Raw genomic sequence first — 27,465 nt, 5'->3', positions numbered from 1 at the left:
TTCTAAATATTCTCACAATCACCCCTTCGATTACCTGTACCTCTCCTCCCAAAACCGATTCTCACAACGCGCTATCGTTTGGATGTGACCGTTTGGCCATTGCATTTATCCGCGTTGCTCAGTTACATCAAAGGGGAACAACTCACTACCCTCCCAAAAATAAAGTCGTCCAAATTACGACGTCATGAAGTTGAGAGCGTATGTTCAAATCATTATAGCAGAATGTATCTTTCTTCATTCAATTTATCGAGAAGCTATCTTGTATAAACAGCAATTTTTACCTGCAGCTGAATAAATCTCGATACAAACTAAAAACGCGCCCAACACTTGACCCGGGATTACGGTAAATCATATTTTTCGGAGTGTTTTTATGAAAAAAATGTTATTAAAATTTTACGCGGAAGATGATTTTTTCCGAGGACTACTCTTTTAAAAAACGCGATTTTCCGCGTTTCCGCGGAGATTTCACATCCCTGGTATATGCATATTCAATACACACACCGCCCCCCCCCCCCCCCCCGCCCCCCCCCCCACACCCCCACACACCCCGGCCGACCCCCCTCCCCCTCTCCCCGACCCCCCTCCACCTGACTGCCAACAGTACACGACAAAGCATTATGATTGGATAACGCAGTGACCTACATATCAGTCATACCCGGCTTGACAATGAACGCGGAACTAGATTCGATGGCGTATCACTCGGCAGTCTCTCCGCAGTGGTAGCAGTTCCCTCGGTGATGGTAGCTTCCCACTGTTTGCACTACTCTCCGGCCTAGAACAGATATATCTCCTGATATCCGAAAACCCAAACGACGATAAGATGTGACTTCAGGTGATAAGATTTACCTGACACTACTGATAGGAATTCATCAGTCGGACGTGAGTACTGTCTGTTTGCATACTACACCAGTCAATGTATTTCAGCCATTATATGGATGTCTTTTATTAAAGAAGAACGTTTGGTTTGTTCTATTATGTACTGCGGGGGCTGTAATCTATCCCAGTGTCCTGTACAGCTTCGATTGTATGTGATACACAGACAGCAAGGTTTGGTATGTTGCCTTTACAATATGTCAGAAGAAAGCCAATCATTAACTTAAGATTTAAAGCAGGGAATATATGTCAGAAAAGGTAGGTCAATTATTAACTATATATTTCAAACAGGGACTAAAATATGATTTTGCGGGGATTTTTTAAAAACGAAAATAGGAATTTTCCCGTGCAAAGGGAGACAACTTAGCTTAATTAGTTGAGACTGAAATTGTCTGCCCTTGCAAACATGCTTATAAGCTGTTATAAGTAAGGATAAACTATATGGTTGAACAACTACTTTATTACATTAGGGGCGACGTTTCGGTGTAGGTTATAACACCGTTATTAAACAACTGACTTCACTTGATACATTCTCATCCTCACCTATCTAATACATGTTTATGTCAAGTCTTACTTTAGTGTTCTATTAATTCAATTCAGTTCAAAACGTACACGCATTTATAGAGGAACGAAACACAGGCCATATAATCATCTGTAGGTCAATTCGTAGCCAAGGACAATTCGTGGACACTCCAATCTCGTAGACAAAATGTGAGATGAACTCGTAGACAAAACAAATACAGCAGAGAAATATAATTGTTTAATAATTTATTTCATATACATATTGAATTGTTTCAAGTCTCATTACATTTTGAATAAAAAGAAACATTTGATGCAGTATGATGTGATGATTTAACCATATATTTTTTATATTTTACTAGCGCTTCTATTTATAAGTATTTGGATTGACATGAAACGATGAGGGATTAAGTGTGTGCATTTATAAACATGTATGTCACATTATGGCTGAAATATTGGCGAGGCGAATTAACTTTTACCTCAGTTAAGTATCCCTACGCCACATGTTTTCGAACCTCACCTATTTTTGAGCCCCTAAACATTAACAGTACGAAACCACGCGCTTAATGACGTAATGAAGGTAGACGGTTCAAAGCCCTCCGAACACCTGAACGTGTTCACCACTTGCCACTGATGTTATGCTACGATTTAAGCTGCACCAGGTAAGATATTAAAAAAAGAAATGAAAACATACCTCAAAACTTACTTTTCACTAAAGCACATCAAACTTGATCTCATGATAATGTTGCTTCAGAACAATCGTATGCCCTAATGTCAGCTGCTGTTGATAAACGTCCTGTGTATAATGTCATGTGACTGATCATGTTGTACATCGATCACTAAACACTGATCTAAGGGGGATTAAAGGTACTTGCCACATTGAGACAGAAACAATAAGACGAAGGCTTTTGAATTGAAGTGGCTCTCTCTCTCAAATGAAACTAGTCCTAATTGCCTGAGTCAACCTATATGTGATATCAAAGACTTGCCTGTTAACACCCATACCAAACTGTTTGTTCTTCTATGTACCCCCTGGACCTCTTGCTTGAAACTAAAACACAAAAACAACATCATTCAGACTGTACGGACAGCATGCAGCATGACTTAATATTGGTAACTCCATTATATGCTTGCAAAATGTTTGTGTGTTGTGATTGAAGGTCAAGGTAATTAAGGCGCAAGTGCATATAGCTTTGTTGGTGAAAAGCTATTTTAAAATGCCAACTTCACACCTTGTTTTTAAGCTGGTAAACTGGAAATGGATATTTCTGTTGGTGGTAAGTAGTAAGGATTCCTGGTAGCTTGATCAAAGTCCTCGGTCAGTCATAAGTATCAATGGTAGTACTTGTGGTTTGTTTTCAGAGTAGTGAGAAATGGAAGGAAATCCCGACTCACGTGACCGTCAGATGACCAGATGGCTCGCTGAGGAAGCAGCTGAAGCACTGAGGGGGACTGAACAAGGGAGACAACCAACCTCTATATCTGCAACACAGCACAACTACAGTGAGCACTTCAAACACGTAGTCATGCATACAGTTAGATAAGAATGAGTAATAACAGAAGCTGATCTTACATTATTGATTAAGTAAGATAAAGAATTGATGAATTGATAAAATTATAGAATTAGTTATGATATATTTGTTAGAGTTAATGTTTATTACTGTGAACTTTTATCCTGAACATTTGCCAAATTACAGTCATTTGCAAGATATGGTAAACTATATCTTTAATAAAAAAATCTGTAATCTTTTTAATTAAAAGAAACTTGTCTTAATTTGCTTCTGTATAAATTCATAAGCCAAAGTTGTTTTCCGGGGCTTGTGCATCGTGAATTTATTCAATATATCTTCAGCTCAATTGACTGAAAGTCTCTTCTATCCTTTGTTCGTCTGGTTGGTCATCTTTTACTTGACACTCGTCGCCTTTTTGCGAACACCTGGTGTCATCACTGATTTTCTGTGAGCCATCCATACAACTTTCTCCGCCATTTTGCCTTTTATGTCGAATGAAATGTGATGGGTGTCTAGCCGGGAGAGCCACATTTCAGAAATGGCTATTGCCGGTAGAGCCACATTTTCGATCCACGTATTGCGTCCCTCAAGATCCAGCTCCTGAACCAACACTTGAGTTAGATGGAATATGCTGACCACGTGGGCGACCCCCTTTCTTCTGCACTAATAACATTAAATCCATTATGCTATTCATATTCATCAATGTAAAGTTTTGATGAATATGTTACTGTTATCCTTGTTGAATAAAACATGAGAAAACAAGACTTGTTTTGTTATATACGGTAACCTGTTAGAATCACAAAGCATGTTTTGACAGCATAGCCGCGAGAGCCACATTATACAATCACGCAACCATAACCATTGCCGCGAGAGCCACATCCATTTGGGCTATCTATTTTCGAAATGTGGCTTTGCCGGGCTGTAACCATGTGATGAGCAAGACTGGTTATTCTCCAGCGTGGACAGTTCATATCCTGATTATGGAAGGGTTTTGTCGCTATTATTTATTGGACAATAATGTGACCATTGGTTCTCTTGTTCTGTTGCAGGTGGTCCTGTATCTCAGGTGGACTTGACCAATGCTTCCAATGTCTCCGTCTCCCTCGGAGAACAAGGAGCTAGAGGATGTCTGTCACAAGGTGAGACGTCACCTGGCATGCACATGCTGATGAGTTGTAGAGGATAACTATTATTATGAGAATGAAAAGCGGACAATTTAGCATGGTCATATGGCGTAAGGAATGGCCATTTAATATTTGGGAAGGGCTGAACAATCTCTCGTAACAACGTATGCCCAGCTACTTGAGTGACCTGTTACCACTAAGACTAGGCACGATAACCTTAGAAATAGAAACAATATTAGTAGCTGTACAATCAGTGCAGATTTTATTAAAATCATTTTGTCAGAATGTTTAACATATTTGTGTGGAAATCTATATGAAAACGTCTGTCATTTCGTTCTCGAATGTGCTGATCATAATGCCATTAGAACTTCATTATACAACAATATTATATCCGTTGGAGGTCAGTTCTCGATCCAAACAATTCTCTTTGGTGATATTCATGTACATTCAAAAGTGCAAAAACATGTTATATTAAAGATATTTGATAAACATTTTGATTTCGTATTTTACATGGGTTGTTCTACAAATTACCTCTCACCAGATGGCAGGTATATATCATTCATCACAGCAATAGTTTATGTCATTTTATTAATTACTAATGTTACTATTTCAAGCATCCATCCATCCATCCATCCATCCATCCATTCATTTTGAATTTTGATCTTTTCTGAACTCATTTAGAAGAGGCATTATGATTGGTGGTTGATTTTTACCTGATGACCTCGAGCACTTCTGTGCTGGATCAGTGATAAGTGCGTTGGAGAGGGTTACGTTACCACTGGAACGCAACTACCAGGGGTATATTTGACAATAGTAGGGAGATACAATACACTAGATAATGGAGGAGGTGTCTTCAGGTGTGTATTCCTTATCTTCATTAAACAATTACAAGGTATCTGAAGTAAGAGATGAAGACTCAGTAAATACATTCTAAACATTAATATTGGTGAACTGATGTTTTTGTTTGTTTGGCTGTTTTAGGCTTTGTTTATGCAATCTGTTCAACCAAACTTAAAGGTAATGTGATCATGTTAAAGGCTTATGAAGTGGTCACTTTGAAAAACATCCTCTTGATATCCTATGTGCTTAACTACTTTCAGCATCTAGCAACCCGGTTAGAACATAAATTGTTCTGAGTGTAGTTATTATTCTTTTGTCAGCATATAAAACAGATTCATCATTGTCAAACCAAACAGACACTACTTACACTACTTTACCGTTCCTGGTTAGCAACAGTGTCTAAAATATCAGAGAGAGTCAAGTGAGAGGTTGGGCTTTAATTCACGTTCAAGATTACTGCACTCTCATACACCAACGTACATGCATGTGTGGTGGCTTGTTCCAGTCGGAATTCAATCATCCGTTTATGTACTACTTGTCCACTAAAATATTATGCATGCAACAGTTTAACATGGTTGCCCCACTCAGACACATTACACTGACTTCGAGCTGATCGAACCAGTTCTTGTTTTATCCCCTTAATCCGAAACACCAGGCAGGGTAACACGTATCTGGGCACACATTTTATTCACCAGGTAACCGAGAGAGACAGTGCCGACAATTTTCTTTGGCACCTTCCTCTGCGCTTAAATGAAAGTCATATATCTAAGAAAGTGCCCTTAAGCTCACTTTGAATGTACCAGGTGGGCAATAATGCATCACCACATACATATTTAAAATGTTTTGGTCACTATTTTTATCCTCTGTTTTGGTCCTCCATGGTGATCTTAAAGGTAAAAATGCTACACTTACTTGCTTGAAGGAGTTGACTGAAATAAGAAGCAAATACTGACCAAATTCTCTTTTCAAACAATCATTGTTTTTTTTGTTTTCTCACAGAACGTTTCTGTCAGAAGGTGGGACACGTAAAGGAGTATTTTGTGGACATCCATGCCCTTCAGACAGCCAAACAACTCCTTGAGACACATGGCCATGTCACCGTCTGTGGAGCTCCTGGAGATGGGAAGACCAGCATTGCTATGATGATCTGTGAGGCATATCAACAAAAGAAATATGAAACAGTGTTCGTGGAACACATTGAACATTTTGACGTTGATACAATTTCTAAAAGGCAGTCGCACTTGCTGGTTGTTTTCGATGATATATTTGGCTCTGTCACATTCAGTGCAAATTTGGAAAAACTACGTAAATTGTTCAGTGCCTTGGTTGATGATCTTGCCAAAACTGCTGCTGATACAGAGAGGGATTCCAAGAAGAAGAAAGAAAAACAATCCAAAGCTAAGGAACAATCCAATGAAGAAGCCCCCATCTACAGCCTGAAGGTTGTGTTTACATCCAGGACATACAACTGGCAGGAGGGATGTTCAAAACTACATCAGTACAAAGTGGACCTACTTAAAACAGAAGCTGTTCTTAATATGACCAAAGACTGTCTAACGGTTGAAGAGAAGAAACGTATATTACGTTCCTATAAGACCAAACATCCTACATGTGATATTTCTGAAAAGGATATTTGTTGCATCACAAATTCAAGATACAATATATTTGGATTCCCTCTTATCGGCAGACTCTTTTTCACCAATGCAGCCTTCCAGATGCACATCCTGAAATTCTTCAATCATCCCCTGACCTACCTGAGAGGTGATCTTGACACCATTGTCCGGGAAGAAAACAACAGATCGGCAGCCATCATCCTCCTCATCCTGTGTGATGGAAACCTGAACCTTGTTTCTTTGCAGTCACGGAAGTCTGGACATGAAATGTTTGATGCTGTGAAGGAAGTAGTTCCTTGTTGTACACGCACCGGCATTGCCAAGGAGATCCACAACTTTACAGGGATCTACTGTACAGTCGAGGATCACATCGCATCTTTCTCTCACCCCTCCATATACGATGCTGCAGCCTGTGCTGTAGGACATCTCAATATCGTGTTGCTGTTGGAACATTGCTCCTTGAAATTCATGTATGAAAGAGTGAGGCTTGGTAAAGATCTACAGTCATCAGACATTGATGATGTGACAAACATGACCTACATCACCCCCGGACTACACCAAACAATAGTGAACAGACTGGTGGAAGGTATACGACAAGGATGCTTCATTTGGACAGTAAAACATCCAGTTCTCCATGATGAGAGTATTGCCTCCCTGGTATGGACAGAGATTGAGGATAACATTGTTGAAATTGTTCTACAAAAAGATAAGGACTCTGGTGATTGCTTTTTGTATTTGGCTTCCATATCTGAAAGTTACTTTCTATTTTCAAAATGTTTAGATGTTGTTGGAAGACTCGGTGACACTGTACCTGACCTATATGGTTGTGTGGTAGCCTGTGTCACACTTGGCAAACTGAAACACCTGGAACACCTGGTTACAGTGATGTGTCTACATGAAGGATTCGATGTTGAATATAGCATAGATGGGCAAACACTCCTGCTCATGGCTGCCAAGTCAGGACATTTAGAGGTGTTCAACTTTCTCAGACGAAAAGATGCTGATGCTTCAGCGAGGGACTGGAAAGGAAAGACGTGTTTGCATTATGCCTGTGAATCAGGAAGCATGGCCTTGACAACAAAGGCGACTGAAACGTGTCCTGTTTTAATAAATTTGATGAGTTACGAGGGTTTAACACCTGCAATGCTTTGTGCCAAAGCAGGACACCTTGATATCCTGAAGTTCCTTAAACAAAAAGGGGCCGATTTAACGCTTACCGACAAGACAGATTGTTTGCATTTAGCGAGTGAAAATGGCAATCTGTCAACTGTGATTTTTTTAATTTCATTGAAAACATTTGATGTGAACAAGAAGAAAACACGTTTGAGGCAAACAGCAGCTATGATGGCAGCAAAAGGAGGACACTGTGGTGTTTATCAGCATCTTGTATCTGAGGGTGCAGATCTGACCCTTACTGATCAAAACAACACAGACTGTCTCATGTTGGCATGTGAAGGAGGTCACATATCCATCGTGAAACACATCCTATTGATGAAAATATGTGACATCAACAGACAGGGAGGATTTTGGAAACACACACCAATTATGATGGCATTGAGAAGAGGACACTGTGATGTGTGTCGTCTCCTTGTATCTGAGGGTGCAGATCTGACACTTACTGATGAATACAACACAGACTGTCTGATGTTTGCATGTGAAGGAGGTAACATGTCTATTGTGAAACACATCCTGTCAATGAGAACATGTGACATCAACAGACGGGGAGGATATAGGAAACGAACACCAATTATGATGGCAGCACATCGTGGGCACTATGGTGTATATCATCTCCTTGTATCTGAGGGCGCAGATCTGACACTTACTGATAAATGCAACAAAGATTGTCTGATGTTTGCATGTGAAGGAGGTAACATGTCTATTGTGAAACACATCCTGTCAATGAGAACATGTGACATCAACAGACGGGGAGGATATAGGAAACGAACACCAATTATGATGACAGCAGAACGTGGGCACTATGGTGTATATCATCTCCTTGTATCTGAGAGCGCAGATCTGACCCTTACTGATCAATACAACAAAGATTGTCTGATGTCTGCATGTGAAGGAGGTAACATCTCTATTGTGAAACACATCCTATCCATGAAAACATGTGACATCAACAGACGGGGAGGATATAGGAAACAAACACCAATTATGATGGCATTGAAAGGAGGACACAATGATGTTTATCATCTCCTTGTATCTGAGGGCGCAGATTTGACCCTTACTGATCAATACAACACAGACTGTCTGATGTTTGCATGTGAAGGAGGTAACATCTCTATTGTGAAACACATCCTATCCCTGAAAACATGTGACATCAACAGACGGAGAGGAGAGCTGAAGAAAACACCAATTATGATGACATTTGAAAGAGGAGACTGTGATGTATATCATCTCCTTGTATCTGAGGGTGCAGACCTGGCCCGTACTGATGCGGACAACACAGACTGTCTGATGTCTGCATGTGAAGGAGGTAACATATCTATTGTGAAACACATCCTATCCATGAAAACATGTGACATCAACAGACGGGGAGGATATAGGAAACAAACACCAATTATGATGGCATTGGAAGAAGGACACTATGATGTTTGTCATCTCCTTGTTTCTGAAGGTGCAGATCTGACCCTTACTGATGAACACAACAGAGACTGTCTCATGTTGGCATGTGAAAGAGGTAACATCTCTATTGTGAAACACATCCTATCCCTGAAAACATGTGACATCAACAGACGGAGGGGAGAGGTGAACAAAACACCAATTATGATGACATTAGAAAGAGGACACTGTGATGTATATCATCTCCTTGCATCTGAGGGTGCAGATCTGACCCTTACTGATAAAAACAACACAGACTGTCTGATGTTGGCATGTGAAGGAGGTAACATATTTATTGTGAGACACATCCTATCAATGAAAACATGTGACATCAACCGGCGGGGAGGAGATATGAAACAAACACCAATTATGATGGCATTGGAGGGAGGACACTATGATGTATATCATCTCCTTGTATCTGAGGGTGCAGACCTGACCATTTCTGATGAAGACAACCAAGACTGTCTTATGTTGGCATGTGAAAAAGGTATCACATATGTTGTGAAACACATCCTCTCCATGAAAACATGTGACATCAATAGACGGAGATCATATGGTAAACAAACACCAGTTATGATGGCATTAAAAAGAGGACACTATGATGTTTATCATCTCCTTGTATCTGAGGGTGCAGACCTGACCCTTACTGATAAATGCAACACAGACTGTCTGATGTTGGCATGTGAAAGAGGTAACATATATATTGTGAAACACATCCTGTCCATGAAAACATGTGACATCAACAGAAGGGGAGGATATAGGAAACAAACACCAATTATGATGGCATTGAAAGGAGGACACAATGATGTTTATCATCTCCTTGTATCTGAGGGTGCAGACCTGAATCTTACTGATGAAGATAACACAGACTGTCTGATGTTGGCATGTCAAGGAGGTAACATATCTATTGTGAAACACATCCTATCCCTGAAAACATGTGATGTCAACAGACGGGGAGGAGAGCTGAAACAAACACCAATTATGATGGCATTGGAAGGAGGAGGCTATGATGTTTATCATCTCCTTGTATCTGAGGGTGCAGACCTGGCCCTTACTGATGAATACAACAAAGACTGTCTGATGTTAGCATGTGAAAGGGGTAACATATCTATTGTGAAACACATCCTCTCCATGAAAACATGTGACATCAATAGACGTGGAGCATATAGTAAACAAACACCAATTATGATGGCATTGAATGGGGGGAACCATGCTGTTTATCATCTCCTTGTATCTGAGGGTGCAGACCTGACCCTTACTGATAAATACAATATAGACTGTCTGATGTTAGCATGTGAAGGAGGTAACATATCTATTGTGAAACACATCCTCACCATGAAAACATGTGACATCAATAGACGGGGAGCATATGGTAAACAAACACCAATTATGATGGCATTGGAAGGAGGGCACCATGCTGTTTATCATCTCCTCGTATCTGAGGGTGCAGACCTGGCCCTTACTGATGAAAACAACACAGACTGTCTGATGTTAGCATGTGAAGGAGGTAACATATCTATTGTGAAACACATCCTATCCATGAAAACATGTGACATCAACAGACGGGGAGGATATAGGAAACAAACACCGGTTATGATGGCATTGAAAGGAGGACACTTTGGTGTATATCATCTCCTTGTATCTGAGGGTGCAGATCTGACACTTACTGATGAATACAACACAGACTCTCTGATGTTGGCATGTGAAGGAGGTAACATATCTATTGTGAAACACATCCTATCAATGAAAACATGTGACATCAACAGACGGGGAGGAGAGCAGAAACAAACACCAATGATGATGGCACTGAAAGGAGGACATAATGATGTTTATTATCTCCTTGTATCTGAGGGTGCAGATCCGACCCTTACTGATAAAAACAATACAGACTCTCTGATGTTGGCATGCGAAGGAGGTAACGTATCTATTGTGAGACACATCCTATCCCTGAAAACTTGTGACATCAACAGACGAGGAGGAGAGCGGAAAAAAACACCAATGATGATGGCATTGGAAGAAGGACACAATGATGTTTATCATCTCCTTGTATCTGAAGGTGCAGATTTGACCCTTACTGATAAAAAAACCACAGACTGTCTGATGTTGGCATGTGAAAGAGGTAACATATCTATTGTGAGACACATCCTATCCCTGAAAACATGTGACATCAACATACGGGGAAGAGCTCGGAAACAAACACCAATGATGATGGCATTGGAAGAAGGACACAATGATGTTTGTCATCTCCTTGTATCTGAAGGTGCAGATCTGACCCCTACTGATGAATTCAACACAGACTGTCTGATGTTGGCATGTGAAAAAGGTAACATATCTATTGTGAGACACACCCTATCCCTGAAAATATGTGACATCAACAGACGGGGAGGAGAGCGGAAACAAACACCAATGATGATGGCATTGAAAGGAGGGCACAATGATGTTTATCATCTCCTTGTATCTGAAGGTGCAGATCCGATCCTTACTGATAAAAACAATACTGACTGTCTGATGTTGGCATGTGAAAGAGGTAACATATCTATTGTGAGACAAATCCTATCCCTGAAAACATGCGATAGTAACAGACGGGGAGGAGAGCTGAAACAAACACCAATTATGATTGCATTGAAAGGAGGGCACAATGATGTTTATCATCTCCTTGTCTCTGAAGGTGGTGATCTGACCCTTAAGGATAAATACAACACAGACTGTCTGATGTTGGCATGTGAAAGAGGTAACATATCTATTGTGAGACACATCTTATCCCTGAAAACTTGTGATATTAACAGACGAGGAGGATATAGTGAACGAACACCAATTATGATGGCATTGAACGGAAAATACTATGATATATATCATCTCCTTGTTTCTGAGGGTGCAGACCTGTCTCTTGTTGATAAAAACAACACAGACTGTCTGATGTTGGCATGTGAAAGAGGTGACACATCTATTGTGAGACACATCCTATCCCTGAAAACATGTGATATCAACAGACGGGGAGGAGAGCGGAAACAAACACCAATGATGATGGCATTGAAAGGAGGACACAATGATGTTTATCATCTCCTCGTATCTGAAGGTGCAGACCTGACCCTTACTGATGAATACAACACAGACTGTCTGATGTTGGCATGTGAAGGAGGTAACATATCTATTGTGAAACACATCCTATCCCTGAAAACATGTGACACCAACAGACGGGGAGGTGAGGAGAAACAAACGCCAATGATGATTGCATTGAAAGGAGGACACAATGATGTTTATCATCTCCTTGTATCTGAAGGTGCAGATCCGACTCTTACTGATAAAAACAACTCAGAATGTCTGATGTTGGCATGTGAAAGAGGTAACATATCTATTGTGAGACACATCCTATCCATGAAAACATGCGATAGTAACAGGCGGGGAGGAGAGAGGAAACAAACACCAATGATGTTGGCATTGAAAGGAGGACACAATGATGTTTATCATCTCCTTGTATCTGAGGGTGCAGACCGGACACTTACTGATGAATACAACACAGACTCTCTGATGTTGGCATGTGAAAGAGGTAACATATCTATTGTGAAACACATCCTATCCATGAAAACATGTGACATCAACAGACGGGGAGGAGAGCGGAAACAAACACCAATGATGATGGCATTGGAAGAAGGACACAATGATGTTTATCATCTCCTTGTCTCTGAAGGTGGTGATCTGACCCTTACTGATAAATACAACACAGACTGTCTGATGTTGGCATGTGAAAGAGGTAACATATCTATTGTGAGACACATCTTATCCCTGAAAACTTGTGATATTAACAGACGGGGAGGTGAGAAGAAACAAATACCAATGATGATGGCATTGAAAGGAGGACACAATGATGTTTATCATCTCCTTGTATCTGAAGGTGCAGATCTAACCCCTACTGATGAATGCAACAGGGACTGATAGTCTGAATTGGATTTTGAATGAGAGTGTCAATCAAGTTGCGAACAAGGTTTTGGATAGTGTGTGTGAGAGCTAGGTGGTGAACACCAATGGACCCTGCCATGACACCACCCGGACACCTACGTGTCGGTTTGACACTGTTATGTTTGTTGATCACCCTACTTGTTGAGAGTGGACATGTAGAGAGGTATCACATCCATAGTGAATCATGTCTTGTCAGTGAAAACATGTGATATCAACATATAGTTTATAGTCCTCTTTGTCCGAGGGAGAGGCGGATGTTCTGATTTACCCGAGGGAATAAACTTGTTTATCCTTTTCTCTGTGATATCTTGTGGGATTAACAGTGTGAAAGTTCTGTCAATGACTTATTTTCGTTGACATTGTTATATTGTCTATATTTGTTATGTGGGGTTCCACTTGATTTATGATAATGATTCATGGAGATGATATATGTGTATCTACAGTTTGTACATACAGTTCAATTCACATAGTTTGCAGAAGTTCGATCGTCCCTTCTGCTTGAATGGCCCACTGGCCGTCGATGCTTTTATTCCCATTCTTTGTTCGAGGGAGGGGCAGTTGCTGGAACAGCCCCGAGCCAGCAGTCTGTTCTGCTCTGTGTTCGTGATCACTTACGTTCTTCATGCTTTTTTACATAGAATGTGGTGACCCATTCTCTGTTCTTACAGGCTAAAAATATAGATCCTAAATGTCATTGGGTAATATAAGTATAAATGCACAGTTAATAGTTATACGTGAGTACTAACAATTCAGTTGAAATAGTGCACACTCAATTGCGATTGTGTGGACGCCTATCAAGTATAGACAGTTGGGATTAGTCAGTTCCTGGTTGAAGGGTGATAGCCAAGAGGCATTTAGCACACGATAGAGTTTAGTTTACAACCCTGACATCTCTGCATGGTGTTTCTGAACACTTATAAAAATCAGAACAAAATTAAATAATTTGATAATAATCACGATAATAAGTAGATAGCATTTTATGTGTATTAATCATGAGGTGTATATAGCATTGTATGAATAACAATCATGTGGAGTATATAGCATTGTATGGATAAGAAGTTATTAACCATGTGATGTATGTAGCATTATATGGATATGAATCATGTGTTGTATATAGCATTGTATGGATATTAATCATGTGGTGTATATATCACTGTATGGATATCAATTATGTGGTGTATTTAGCATTGTTTGGATATAAGTCATGTGGTGTATAAAGCATTGTATTGATATTAGGTTATTAACCATGTGGTGTATATAGCATTTTATGGATATGAATCATGTGTTGTATATAGCATTGTATGGATATTAATCATGTGGTGTATATAGCATTGTATTGATATTAATCATGTGGTGCTCATAGCATTGTATGGATATTAATTATGTGGCGCTTATAGTATTGTATGTCTATGAATCATGTGGTATACATGACATTGTATAAATATTAATCATGAGGTGTATGTAGCATTGCACGTATATTGTATGGATATTAATTATGTGGTGCTTATGACATTGTATGGATATTAATCATGTGATGTATATAGCTTTTTATAGATTTTAATTATGTGGTGTATATAGCATTGTATGTACATTTATCAAGTGTTGTATATAGCATTTTATGAATATCAATCATGTGTTGTATATAGCATTCTATGGATATTAATCATAAGGTGTATATAGCATTGTATAGATATCAATAATGTGGTTTGTATAGAATTATATGGATATTAATCATATTTTGTATATGGAATTGTATGGATATTAATCATTTGTTGTATATAGCATTGTATGGATAGTAATCATATGGTGTATATAGCATTGTATGAATGTCAATCATGTGGAGTATATGGCATTATATAGTAATTAATGATGTTGTTTGTATAACATTGTATAGATGCTAGTATTGATCTATATATGACAAATATGTCCCTCACTTTGAAGTTATAGACAATTGAAAATACACGTTGCTCACAAATATTCTTTTAGGTGTTCAATTCTGTGGACAATATCCTGTCCTGTGATATTTTTCAATGGCATTTTAGGCAAAGGAAAAATACTGAAAATGACATCGAAATCTCACCAATGTCGACACTTTACTAAATCACCCTTCACGGCGTTATTGAGGGTCAAGTGTATGTTTTGAAATCAGAATACTGAATATTTGCTCGGAGAATTGATTTTCAAAAATAGTATATCAGTGATCTGGGGGATATTAAAACACCAATGATCATTGTGGACGTCGCCGATTACCCTACAATCATTTAAAATGGTTTGGAAAAAAACGCAAACACAAACGCCGAAGTAGCTTTCCGCGATATTGGACAAAATCACGTTCACGTGTGCCGGTTATGAGACGCGTGTCACATCACGTATTTTTCAAACTCAGTTGAGATACATACATCCCTGTAGTCCTCATACGCGCTGCAGCGCAACACGATTTTAACTTAGCACAGGTCTAAGCATTCATACTTGAGTAGACCACCACAATGGGAAATTCATATCTTAATTGTATAAATATTGATCATGTGGTGTATATAGCATTGTATAGATATTGATCATATAGTGTATAGAGCTTTGTATAAATATTTATCAAGTGGTGTGTATAGTTTTGTATAGACTTTAATCATGTCTATGTAACATTGTATAGATATTAATCATATGGTGTATTTAGCATAGTGCTGTGATGTTTAAGTAGGTTCATGTTAAAATTTCGGCCTAGCATCTCAACGGCTTAGCACTAGAAAACCGGCATTAGTACAAGCAGCCACAATCACTCACACACACAAAATACACACACTGGCACACGCAGACGCACACGCACACACACACACACTGGCACACACAGACGCACACACACACACACACTGGCACACACACATTAGCACATACAGACGCGCGCACGCACACACACACACACACACTGGCACACACAGACACACACAAACAGTGGCACACACACTGGCACACAAACGCACACACACTGGCACACACAGACACAGCACACACACACACACTGGCACACACAGACGGACACATATACTGGCACACACAGATGCACACACACACTGGCACACACAAACTCACACGCACACGCACACACACGAGCTGGCACACATTTATTCAAATTATGTTTGAAGTTCTCATCAAAATTTCTCATTGAGATAGTATTTGAAATTTTAACATAATATATACTAATTTCAATAAATAGAGAAATGGTTATACATGTTTGATTTCTGTCATTTATTTTATGTTGCTATGATATGTAGCCTTCCACCCCTTTAGGAAAGTGAAACCATCTTTCATGTATGGAGTCTCCTGCTCACTCAACCAAATATAGTAGCTACTTTAGTTATTATACCAACGTATATCACTACCTTAGTTATATCACTACCTTAGTTATTATACACAGGTATACCACAACCTTAGTTATTATCCACAGGTATATCACTACCTTAGTTATTATACACAGGTATATCAATGCACTAGTTATTATACAGAGATATATCACTACCTTAGTTATTATACACAGGTATATCACTAGCTTAGTTATAATACACAGGTATATCACTACCTTAGTTATTATACACAGGTATATCAATACACTAGTTATTATACAGAGATATATCACTACCTTAGTTATTATACACAGGTATATCACTACCTTATTTATTATACACAGGTATATCTCTACCTTAGTTATTATACACAGGTATATCACTACCTTAGTTATTATACACAGGTATATCACTACCTTAGTTATTATACACAGATATATCACTACCTTAGTTATTATACACAGGTATATCAATACACTAGTTATTATACCAAGGTATAGCACTACCTTAGTTATTATACCAAGGTATATCACTACTTTAATTATTATAGAATAGCATTATAGAATTAAAGAATGACATTATATGATAAAGAGGTTATCACGCTTGTGTGTTTGGGGATGGTAAATATCCTGTATCAGGAATAAACACTATGTATTTAACTCGCCAAGGCTCGCTAAATACAGTGTTTATCTCCTAATGCAGGATATTCACCATCCCCAAACACACTCGCGTGATAACCTCTATATCCTAGATATTATATACAGGTATATCAATACCTTAGTTACTATACACAGGTATATCACTGCCTTAGTTATTAACCCAGGTATATCACTACCCTAGTTATTATACACAGGTATACCACAACCTTAGTTATTATACACAGGTATATCACTACCTTAGTTATTATACACAGGTATACCACAACCTTAGTTATTATACACAGGTATATCACAACCTTAGTTATTATACACAGGTATATCACTACCTTAGTTATTATACACAGGTATACCACAACCTTAGTTATTATACACAGGTATATCACTGCCTTAGTTATTATACAGAGGTATATCACTACCTTAGTTATTATACACAGGTATATCACTGCCTTAGTTATTATACACAGGTATATCACTACCTTAGTTATTATACACAGGTATACCACAACCTTAGTTATTATACACAGGTATATATCACTACCTTAGTTTTTATACAGAGGTATATCACTACCTTAGTTATTATACACAGGTATATCACTACCTTAGTTATTATACACAGGTATATAACTACCTTAGTTATTATACACAGGTATATCACTAGCTTAGTTATTTTACACAGGTATATCACTACCTGAGTTATTATACACAGGTATATCAATATACTAGTTATTATACAGAGGTATATCACTACATTAGTTATTATACACAGGTATATCACTAACTTATCACTGCAAAAAAAATCCATATATACAAGCTTGTATATCCTTTGGAAAGATGATATTTCCAAAGGATATACAAGATTGGAATGATGATATATACAAAAATATACAAGTTTGTATATACGACATATACAAAAATATACAAATTTGTATATATGGTATATCCAAATTTGTTTTCTTTGTATATATTGGTAAAGGGAGATAATTGTTATTTTTTTGTGTATAATTATTATATATATATGCAAATTGAAGTGTTTAAAGTTGGGCACTGTGTTTCTTTGCATATGTTTGTAAAGGAGGATAATTGTTTTGTATGTGCAATATAGTATCAGCAAGTTACAAAAAAACTGATATAGTGGCGTGTAACATTACTGGAATGTTTAATTAGTACTCCACACTGTTAGCGGGAGTACATACTCTCCTTGCAATGATATTGACGGGTAAGCGATTGAGGCGTCTGGTACTTTTCCTGGCGCGGTGCTTGGTATGTGAGTAGACGTTATGGTCAAATGCACAGAGAGGATTAGCTGTCGGGGGTGATTGCATTGGCGGTGACTTCGGTTTTGAAAGTGTTGAAATCAATTTGTGCTGAGCTTGGATTCGTGTGTACGGGTAGGCCGCGTCACACAGAAATTGTTAATAATCCAATAATGACTTTTTTATGATAAAGTTGTCTTTTATAAGTGAATGAGATGTTTTACAGTTGTTCATGTGAAAAAACTATGAATGTTTATTCAGCGTCCGAAAACCCATGACACGGGGGTATATGTTGTATTAATGTTTTATGTTTTTTAAAAGATAATAAGTACAAAGGTATGCTTTTCTCAATATGCTTCAACATGGGGAAAGGGACATTGCACGTTTGTGGCAGTATTGCTCCCAGGTGGCGTCCTCGTCCACTAATGCCTACATCCACTACAATAAACAAAGTCATGCACCAGTGATTTTCAGCGACACCTACTATCAGAGCATCATTTCTGCATCATTGCATTAGTTCTTTTAGTATATACACCAGCAGATATTTGTTGATTTCAAAGAAATTTCAAAGAGTTCATTCCTAGCATGGGTATGTTGTTTTCATTGTGTAGGATTTATTCCACACTGTTTTATTTTTTTGTAGGCCAAAATTGGACTTAGGCATTAGTGGATGGAACCCAGGTGGCCGGGTGCGCAGGAACTATTCCCGATTTTTTAAAAGTACTGATTTAACTCCGAAATTTTACATCCGCCATCTTTGTTTTTTTTTACTTTTGCCACTGTTACATTTGTTGGTATGAATATTGTCCAGACGGCACAAAATTGCTTAAAATGCAATCAAATGTTCAAAACATTTCTTGGGGCTCAGTCTCATATTGTTAGCAAAGTCAACAAACTACGACCATAAATGTAATGTACAACAGGCGCAAAAAAAATTAAAAAAATTCTTACAAATACAAATGATAAGAAGTCGAATATGAATACTTATACCTGTACTTTTTAGAACAACAAATTGACACATTGACGTATTCAGATTAAATTGATATGTTCTTTAATTATGTAAATGCAAATGATACAAAAAATAATTAACAGTGAGATACTATCGCTATTGTGCAAAGCATCCAGTCCCAATGAAAATGAACAGCATGCCGATGTTATACAAAGCAATCATATAACATATCGCGACTGATAGTTCTCAACAATCAGGCAATGAACATAATGACGGTATCAGTGGGCACATCGTGATATTTGAAGATAAAAAATGATAACACATGTCATCAGTCTGGGAAGTAATACACAGCATCTTGACAATGAACAAAAAGAATAAGAATAAGAATAGTTTATTAAAGTGTCACTATTTAAACAACCAACCATTTTGGCTTTTGAGACAAAATACGCATCACCCCTCCATAGAAGTACAACGAACACACACATCCGCAAATTCAGTCACTAACCCACCCACATATATTACGTTACACACACCACACCACCACACCACACCACACCACACCACACCACACCACACCACACCACACCACACCACACCACACCACACGGGATTCCATACTCGGTATTGACCCATGACATATGCTTCTTCATGTCAGGGAATGGGTTTTTGGATGGTGGTCAACGGACATGTCTTGCCTTACGGAAAGCTTCTTAATGTATGTCTCATCTGCGAGCCTCTTCGCCATCTGCAGTTCCGTCGACTCGCAGTTCTTTGGTCGTATTGTAAAAAATCTTTATGCCGTCTTCGTCATAGTTACTTTCCTCGGAGGGCATCAACTGAGCTATCTTTAATGCGTCCTCGTACCTGTTTCTTCTGGACGGGAAGGTTGCGATGGCGTATCCCGAGGACTCGGTTACGACTCTTCTGAAGAAAAACAACAACTTTATTTACAATTGCATTTCAAATTTATAATGCATATGTATGTATATTCATGTATATGCTCATGAGCAATGGAGGAGGATATGTGAAAATCAAATTCAAATTTATTCCGATAACCCTTAAGCAACGTGTCAGTATTATAGCTTGATGTATTAGAACAACACTATTTGGGAATGCCAGGTGCTACTGGTAGTGTTGGGTATGCTTACCCTTTTTGAAGATTCACTCTTTGTAATTCGACATCAAACGGATTACATCACACTCTGAGTAAACAATCTTATTTAACCCTTAATTAGTTAATTAATCTGCAGTATATTGTATCACTTAGTATTGCCTTAACGAGGAGTAATCCCTTGTCAGTTGTTGGTGAGTGATCAATTTATGTCTGGAGAAAGGGATCAGCCTTACTCACAATAAATTAACATTTCACACTGCAACAGAAGAGATTATCGATCATTATGCCTTTATAAGAAAGTGAGAAAGATTAAGATTGAATGATACATAACGGGCCGTGCCTGCATTATATAGCCTGCAAGAATCGTCACTGTAAACTAATAGAGAATTAATTTCAATTTTACAGAATATTCAACTGCTAAGTATATGATAAAGTGTTGAAGTAGCATTAGATATGTTTGAGATTACAGTTTTCAATTAACTGTATAATGTAGCTTGCTGTCTTTGAGAGAGTCAGTATCTGTAGAGCTGGCTTGGTCTAATTGGTATTCAGTCCCTGGGGCACAAATATTGTTTAATAGCATTGTTTTGTGAGCAGCCGGATGCGTAAATGATATGTAATATATTTCCGTATTATATTTTATAGTACTTGTTGTTTAATATTGTTAACAACAGAGAGAACGAAGATTTTTTTTTGAAAAACCATAACAGCATGCATATGTTCTAGCAAAAGGAAACTTGATAAATATTCATTTTGCTTAATTTCTACTTTGGAAAACTTATTTGGAGCTCTGAAAGTTTGACGCTGTATAATTTGGGACGCGCATGGTTGGATGCAAACTAAATGTTTAATTCTCGCAAATTAAGACACCAGCGGCGGTATAGGAGCATATATCTAATGCCATTCAATACAGAATAATACATGAAGATGTTTCAATGTTAAGATTAAATATATCTAACGATGTGGAAATTAAATCTTGATAACTGTTTTTAATCTTTGATCTTTTGGGAAAATAATAGTGGAACTGGTTGAGTGACTGACGTATTCTACATTAAAAAAGTGACAGATACGTGATTTACATCATTAAAATTTAAAGTGATACAGTGATACAATTATAAGTGAGGGTTGTGATTTCTTTAGGAACGAAGTCAGTATTTGGGGATTTAACTTGCGCGTTCCGACATTATGCGTATTTCGCACACGATTAAGAAAATAATGTAATTCATTTATTTATATGAAGTACAAATGCATCAATCCTTAATCACCCGACTTGTTGAATGTTATTTCTTGAATACTCAAATTGCATAACACATTCCCTGAGGACAAACCCAAATGGCCCGTCCCTTTGTGACAGGTGTTAATTAGAGAATGTATTGCCACCACATTATGTCCCGGCACTTTTATGACATGTAATGAACCTAGTCGGTCCCTGAATCTGTAACAACAACATTGGTCTTATAAAATCAAAGTAGCATAAATGTTACGTAATTCGTATTAAAAAATTGACTGATAAATATAACATGAATATAATTGCCATTTTGCGGATAACATAATATTGGGAAAATATACTTAAAAGTACATGATTAAAGAATTTCAGAATCAACTGTTTCTTGTATTAATGACCGACTTCACACAAACTGAATAATTAATCATATGTTTATATAGCTATAATTACATGCATGACACCTACATTATCATGAAATAATAATGTTGGTCATGTTTGTTAATTTGTACATTTCGTTGTTATTGGTATCCTCGGAATGTTGTAATTATACACGTGTTCTGATCTAATTGGCGTAGAATACATGAAAAACGATTGGTCAACAGTTTGGTGCGGTCGATGGACAGGTGTTCAATTACTAAGAAAAGCTATTTAACTTTTTAATACTTAATACGTGTCTTAAAATGTGAATTAATTCTTAAGTTATAACATTAGTGCAAATTCACCCGAACGTAGGATGTACATGGACCGATTGCAAAATAGCTATATTGACAAATTGTTTCCCATAAACCACTGAATATAAACTCACTTAGCCTTTAGAATAGAAAGGCGAATCGTTTCTTAATATATTGTCTTTTAAGCCGATGGAAGTTTAAATCACTACAACCGAGTCCGAGGCGATAAAGGATTATGTGACAAAATCTGGTATCATGGCTTAACTGTATATAAGTCACACTGTCCAAGTTTAATAATCCTCTATATCAGATGACTATTCAAATTATTAATGGTATCAGGTAGGAATAACTTGGCAAAGCATTCTGTTCTACAACATATAGCCTGTATATTGGTTTGATTTCTATAAATGTAATTACTAACAGCAAAGATGTTCTCCATCTTGTAAAAAGGTGTAATGGCTGTGTTAGTTTCTCTCTATATTTTCTCGTGGCCTGTACCCCTTATCGCCCCACAAATAGTCCGTATAGTCCGTATTGAGTGAGTGAGTTAAAATTTAACGTCTCATCGGCAATATTTCAGCGTCCGGAATGAATCTTAGTGGAAACATTCTAGGATTAATTCTTGTTCTTGGTACAATTATCCCAAATATGGGCATTATATGCTTGTTCATAACTTCTAACGATTTATGTGAAAGGAGTTATTTAACTGAGTGAGTGAGTATGGTTTACGGCGGTGGACACCAGAAAGGTATCTAAGACTTCTAAGGCAATTAATCATAGGGATTTCCTTTTTAACTCGTCAATATCAGAATCTGACTGAAATATTATTCCCGAAGTCATAAATATTAATTCCTTTCATTTTAAGATTAGGTTTTGCACTTGGGAAGACTTTAATTTAACGTGAAATAGAAAGCTTCTGTTTTCTCTGGATTCAATTTTACTTACTTTCATCCATTTGGTAATTTTCTCCAAATCAGCATTAATATTTTACGCAGTAGTATTTGGAATTGTCCCTTTGGGGAATTGTCTGGACCCCACCGCAAACACAGTAAACAGAAATTCCAATGTGAATAATATGTACAATAGTTTGTTGCCTCGACATGCAAGCCTCCAAAATTTAAGTTATAATGTAAAACTCATAGTAATATTAAATTATATTTAAAACAAATAATTAATGGATTTTACATGGGAGATGAAGCGACACACATTGTATTTTATAATAATGCACAATTTTGAATGCTTTAAACCTGTTGCATTAAACAATTACTGGATTTGATATAGTCATATAGTGAATCAATATGTGTCTAGTCTTCCAAATGTTCTATTGCGAACACATATAGTGTCAGCGCTCATGATCGCCATATCTATGAATGAATAAAAATTTCATCATTAATAAACTCACCTGAGCTCACTGTGTGTTCTGAAGACAAATCGCTGTTAGGCATCCTGCACGGCTTCGTTCACGTTCACCCTCGAATGTACCATAGAAATCTGCGATTGTGCGTGTTCAATGTTCGAATGCATTTTTACCACAGGCGTTCGTTTATTTATTAAAATTCCACTAATTCATTAATCACATTGAGTTGCTCGCCTCTTCTCCAGTTGCTCACACTCTCAACTGATGTAGCTGCCTTGATTAACTGGAGTCCGGATGTACCTAATTACAAACTGTGTTCTAATTATGCTAATCGTGGAAGTGCATTATACTGGATGACAAACTTAGTAATCCTTTCACACTAATGATCCTTGTTTACAATGAACGCATGCCAATTGACTAAACAAACATCCTTAAGTAGAAGTATCACAATGGACGGTGTGTACAACTGTTTGACAAACAATATCAACCAATATTTCATATGTAGAATCACCATTACATGAAATCACAGAAACATATATATTAGATTTTACTTTGAAAACTCCAGAACTAATGTCGTGAACGTAATATAATAGGAATTTATTCCAACGATGTGTTTCCTATATATGTTTCCTTGTACAATTTTAAATTCACGGGTTTTTTATCTATTATTTTGCAATGATCGTGACAATCGCTAAAAGGCTACTCTCTTGCTATTCCGTTTAGTGGTTATTCTAGTTTAGACAGCGACAGCCTCTCGTTATACAACCAGTGCTTTTACTTACTTACTTACTTACTTTGGAGATTTAACGTGCGCTTTCCGACTGATGCGTATTTCGCACACGGGCCCGGCCAGGCCATTTAATGTGTTCCGAAAGGGGCGAAGGTGCTTTTCTAACCACGATTTATTTAAGACAGCTTCTGTCATTCGCTATACAAACAGTGTTTTTTCTAACCCCGATTTAGTTAAGACAGCGGCAGCCTTTCCCCATACAAACAGTGCTTTTCTAACCCCGACCTAGTTAAGACAGCGGCAGCCTTTCGTTATACAAACAGTGCTTTTCTAACCCCAATTAAGTTTATACAGCGGCAGCCTTTCGTTAAACAAACAGTGCTTTTCTAACTCCGACCTAATTAAAACAGCAGCAGCCTTTCGTTATACAAACAGTGCTTTTTCAAATCGCAATCTAATTAAGACAGCAGTATTATTTGCATTATCTGTTACTAAAATCTGCACAAATGTTCTATTTCTTATGTAAAATGCTGTCAACATCAAGAAATAAAAATTATTTCATAACACTCCAAATATAGTTGCCATAATGAAATAGTATTGACGTGTTATTGTCACGTGCAAAAATACTGTTCGGTAACATTAGTTTCAAACCCCAAAATAACCTCTTACGAGTTCAAAAAACTCAATGAAGCAGTGGTAAAATCTATCCATATATAAAAAATTGTATAGTTTTGGAAATACCAACTATACAAAATTGTATATTTTGGAAATACCAAATATACAAAATTGTATATTTTGTATATATGGGTATTTTTTCTTGTGTAAGTTATTATACACAGGTATATCACTACCTTAGTAATTATACACAGGTATATCACTAGCTTAGTTATTATACACAGGTACATCAATACCTTAGTTATTATACACAGGTACATCACTACCTTAGTTATTATACACAGGTATATCACTGCCTTAGTTATTATACACAGGTATATCACTACCTTATTTATTATACACAACAGGTATATAACTACCTTAGTTATTATACACAGGTATATCAATATACTTGTTATTATACACAGGTATATCACTACCTTATTTATTATACAGAGGTATATCACTACCTTAGTTATTATACACAGGTATATCACTACCTTAGTTATTATACACAGGTATATAACTACCTTAGTTATTATACACAGGTATATCACTAGCTTAGTTATTATACACAGGTATATCACTACCTTATGTATTATACACAGGTATATCACTACCTGAGTTATTATACACAGGTATATCAATATACTAGTTATTATACAGAGATATATCACTACCTTAGTTATTATACACAGGTATATCACTAGCTTAGTTATAATACACAGGTATATCACTACCTTAGTTATTATACACAGGTATATCACTACCTTAGCTATTATACAGAGGTATATCACTACCTTAGTTATTATACACAGGTATATCACTAGATTAGTTATTTTACACAGGTATATCACTACCTTAGTTATTATGTACAGGTGTATCACTACCTTAGTTATTATACACAGGTATATCACTACCTTAGTTATTATACACAGGTATAGCTATACCTTAGTTAATATACACAGGTATATCACTGCCTTAGTTATTATACACAGGTGTATTACTACCTTAGTTATTACACATAGGTATATCAATACCTTAGTTATTATACACAGGTATATCACTACATTAGTTATTATACATAGGTATATCAATACCTTAGTTATTATACACAGGTATATCACTCACTTAGTTATTATACACAGGTATATCACTACCGTAGTTTTTATACACAGGTATATCACTACATTAGTTGTTATACACAGGTACATCAATACCTTAGTTATTATACACAGGACTGGTATATCACTAGCTTAGTTATTATACTAAGGTGACAGAAGGCTAGATGCGGTGACAGAATGCCAAAACTGAATGCAGCTGAACGGAACAACGCCATTGGGAGATTACAAGCTGGAGCAACTCAGCAAGAAGTTGCCAGGCATTTTGGCGTATCCAGACAAAGAATCTCCGCACTGTGGACCCGATACAACAACACCAACAGAGTTGAAGACAGACCAAGGTTTAGAAGACCAAGGGTGACAACCCAAGCACAAGGACATCTCCGAGACCGCACTACTACAGCCACGTCTACAACCACACAGATCCCTGGGGTACGCAGAATATCAGATCAAACGGTACGTTACAGACTGAGGGAGGCCTGACTTTTTGCACGAAGACCTGTTCGACGTCATCTGATGGACCGTCTGCTTTGGTGCCAACAGAGGGTAAGATGGGCACGTGCAAGGTGGAAAAATGTACTGTTTACTGACGAGTCCCGTTTCCTACTCACACGTGCTGATGGGCGCGCACGTGTCTACAGACGTCTGGGTGAACGTTACGCCCCCAACTGTGTGCAGCAGGTTGTCCCATTTGGCGGCGGGAGTGTCATGATATGGGTCGGAATTCATCACGGTGGTAGGACGTCTCTCGTGCATGTGGCAGGTGCATTGACAGGTGTGCGTTACAGAGGCTTGATCCTACAGCCTTACGTTCTTGCTCACGTCAAGTTCATGGCGGGGAGTGCCAGCAGGATAACGCTCGACCGCACATTGCACGTGTTTGTCACAACAACATCCAGACATTACCTTGGCCAGCCCGGTCACAAGACTTGTCCCCAATTGAGCATATTTTGGACGAGTTGGATCGACGCGTTCGCAGAAGGAATCCACCGCCCAAAACACTTCCGGCGCTTCTTGATGCACTTCAGCATGAATGGCAGCACATCCAACAGCGTGTTATTGACAACTTGATTGCATCTATGGGTCGTCGTTGTCAAGCGGTGATTTATGCACGAGGTGGGAACAACCGATTCTGACATTTTCTGTACCCCTATGTCATTAACTGTATAGTGTACGTGTGTCTGTCTTGGTGACACGAATAATGTTTTTGAACATTGTGTACAGTGATCTTCAAACAGTGTTTCAATTATGGTTTCTGTGTCCTATTTTGAAACAATCGCAAATTATATTACATTATGAAAGTCAGTGTCAAGTTTCTTTTTTGAAGAGTATACTTATATATCAACACCTTAGTTA

The 27,465-nt window shown here is 37.8% G+C and overlaps 1 protein-coding gene across 4 annotated transcripts; it reads left to right on the top strand.

Annotated features, from left to right (window-relative positions):
* The first annotated feature begins 660 nt into the window (after positions 1-660).
* On the top strand, positions 661-15,308 carry LOC124123842. 4 transcript variants are annotated; one of them, XM_048390225.1, is made up of 5 exons: positions 661-879; positions 2,755-2,895; positions 3,953-4,042; positions 5,867-8,896; positions 9,101-15,308. In XM_048390225.1, exons 2-5 carry the CDS (start codon positions 2,766-2,768, stop codon positions 13,015-13,017), a joined length of 7,167 nt encoding a protein of 2,388 aa, XP_048246182.1. In that variant the 5' UTR covers positions 661-879; positions 2,755-2,765; the 3' UTR covers positions 13,018-15,308. The 4 variants fall into 4 exon arrangements, with proteins under 4 accessions (XP_048246182.1, XP_048246181.1, XP_046342982.2 ...); XM_048390224.1 differs by having other exon boundaries at positions 5,867-11,470; positions 11,675-15,308; XM_046487026.2 differs by having other exon boundaries at positions 2,760-2,895; positions 5,867-15,308.
* The last annotated feature ends 12,157 nt before the right edge of the window (positions 15,309-27,465 follow it).

The sequence above is a fragment of the Haliotis rufescens genome, unplaced genomic scaffold, assembly GCF_023055435.1.
Source record: "Haliotis rufescens isolate VD_foot unplaced genomic scaffold, xgHalRufe1.0.p SCAF_88, whole genome shotgun sequence".
In the NCBI taxonomy this organism is placed as follows: Eukaryota; Metazoa; Mollusca; class Gastropoda; order Lepetellida; family Haliotidae; genus Haliotis; species Haliotis rufescens.
The sequence above is the reverse complement of the archived record's forward strand: the minus strand, read 5'-3'. Positions and strand labels throughout refer to the sequence as shown.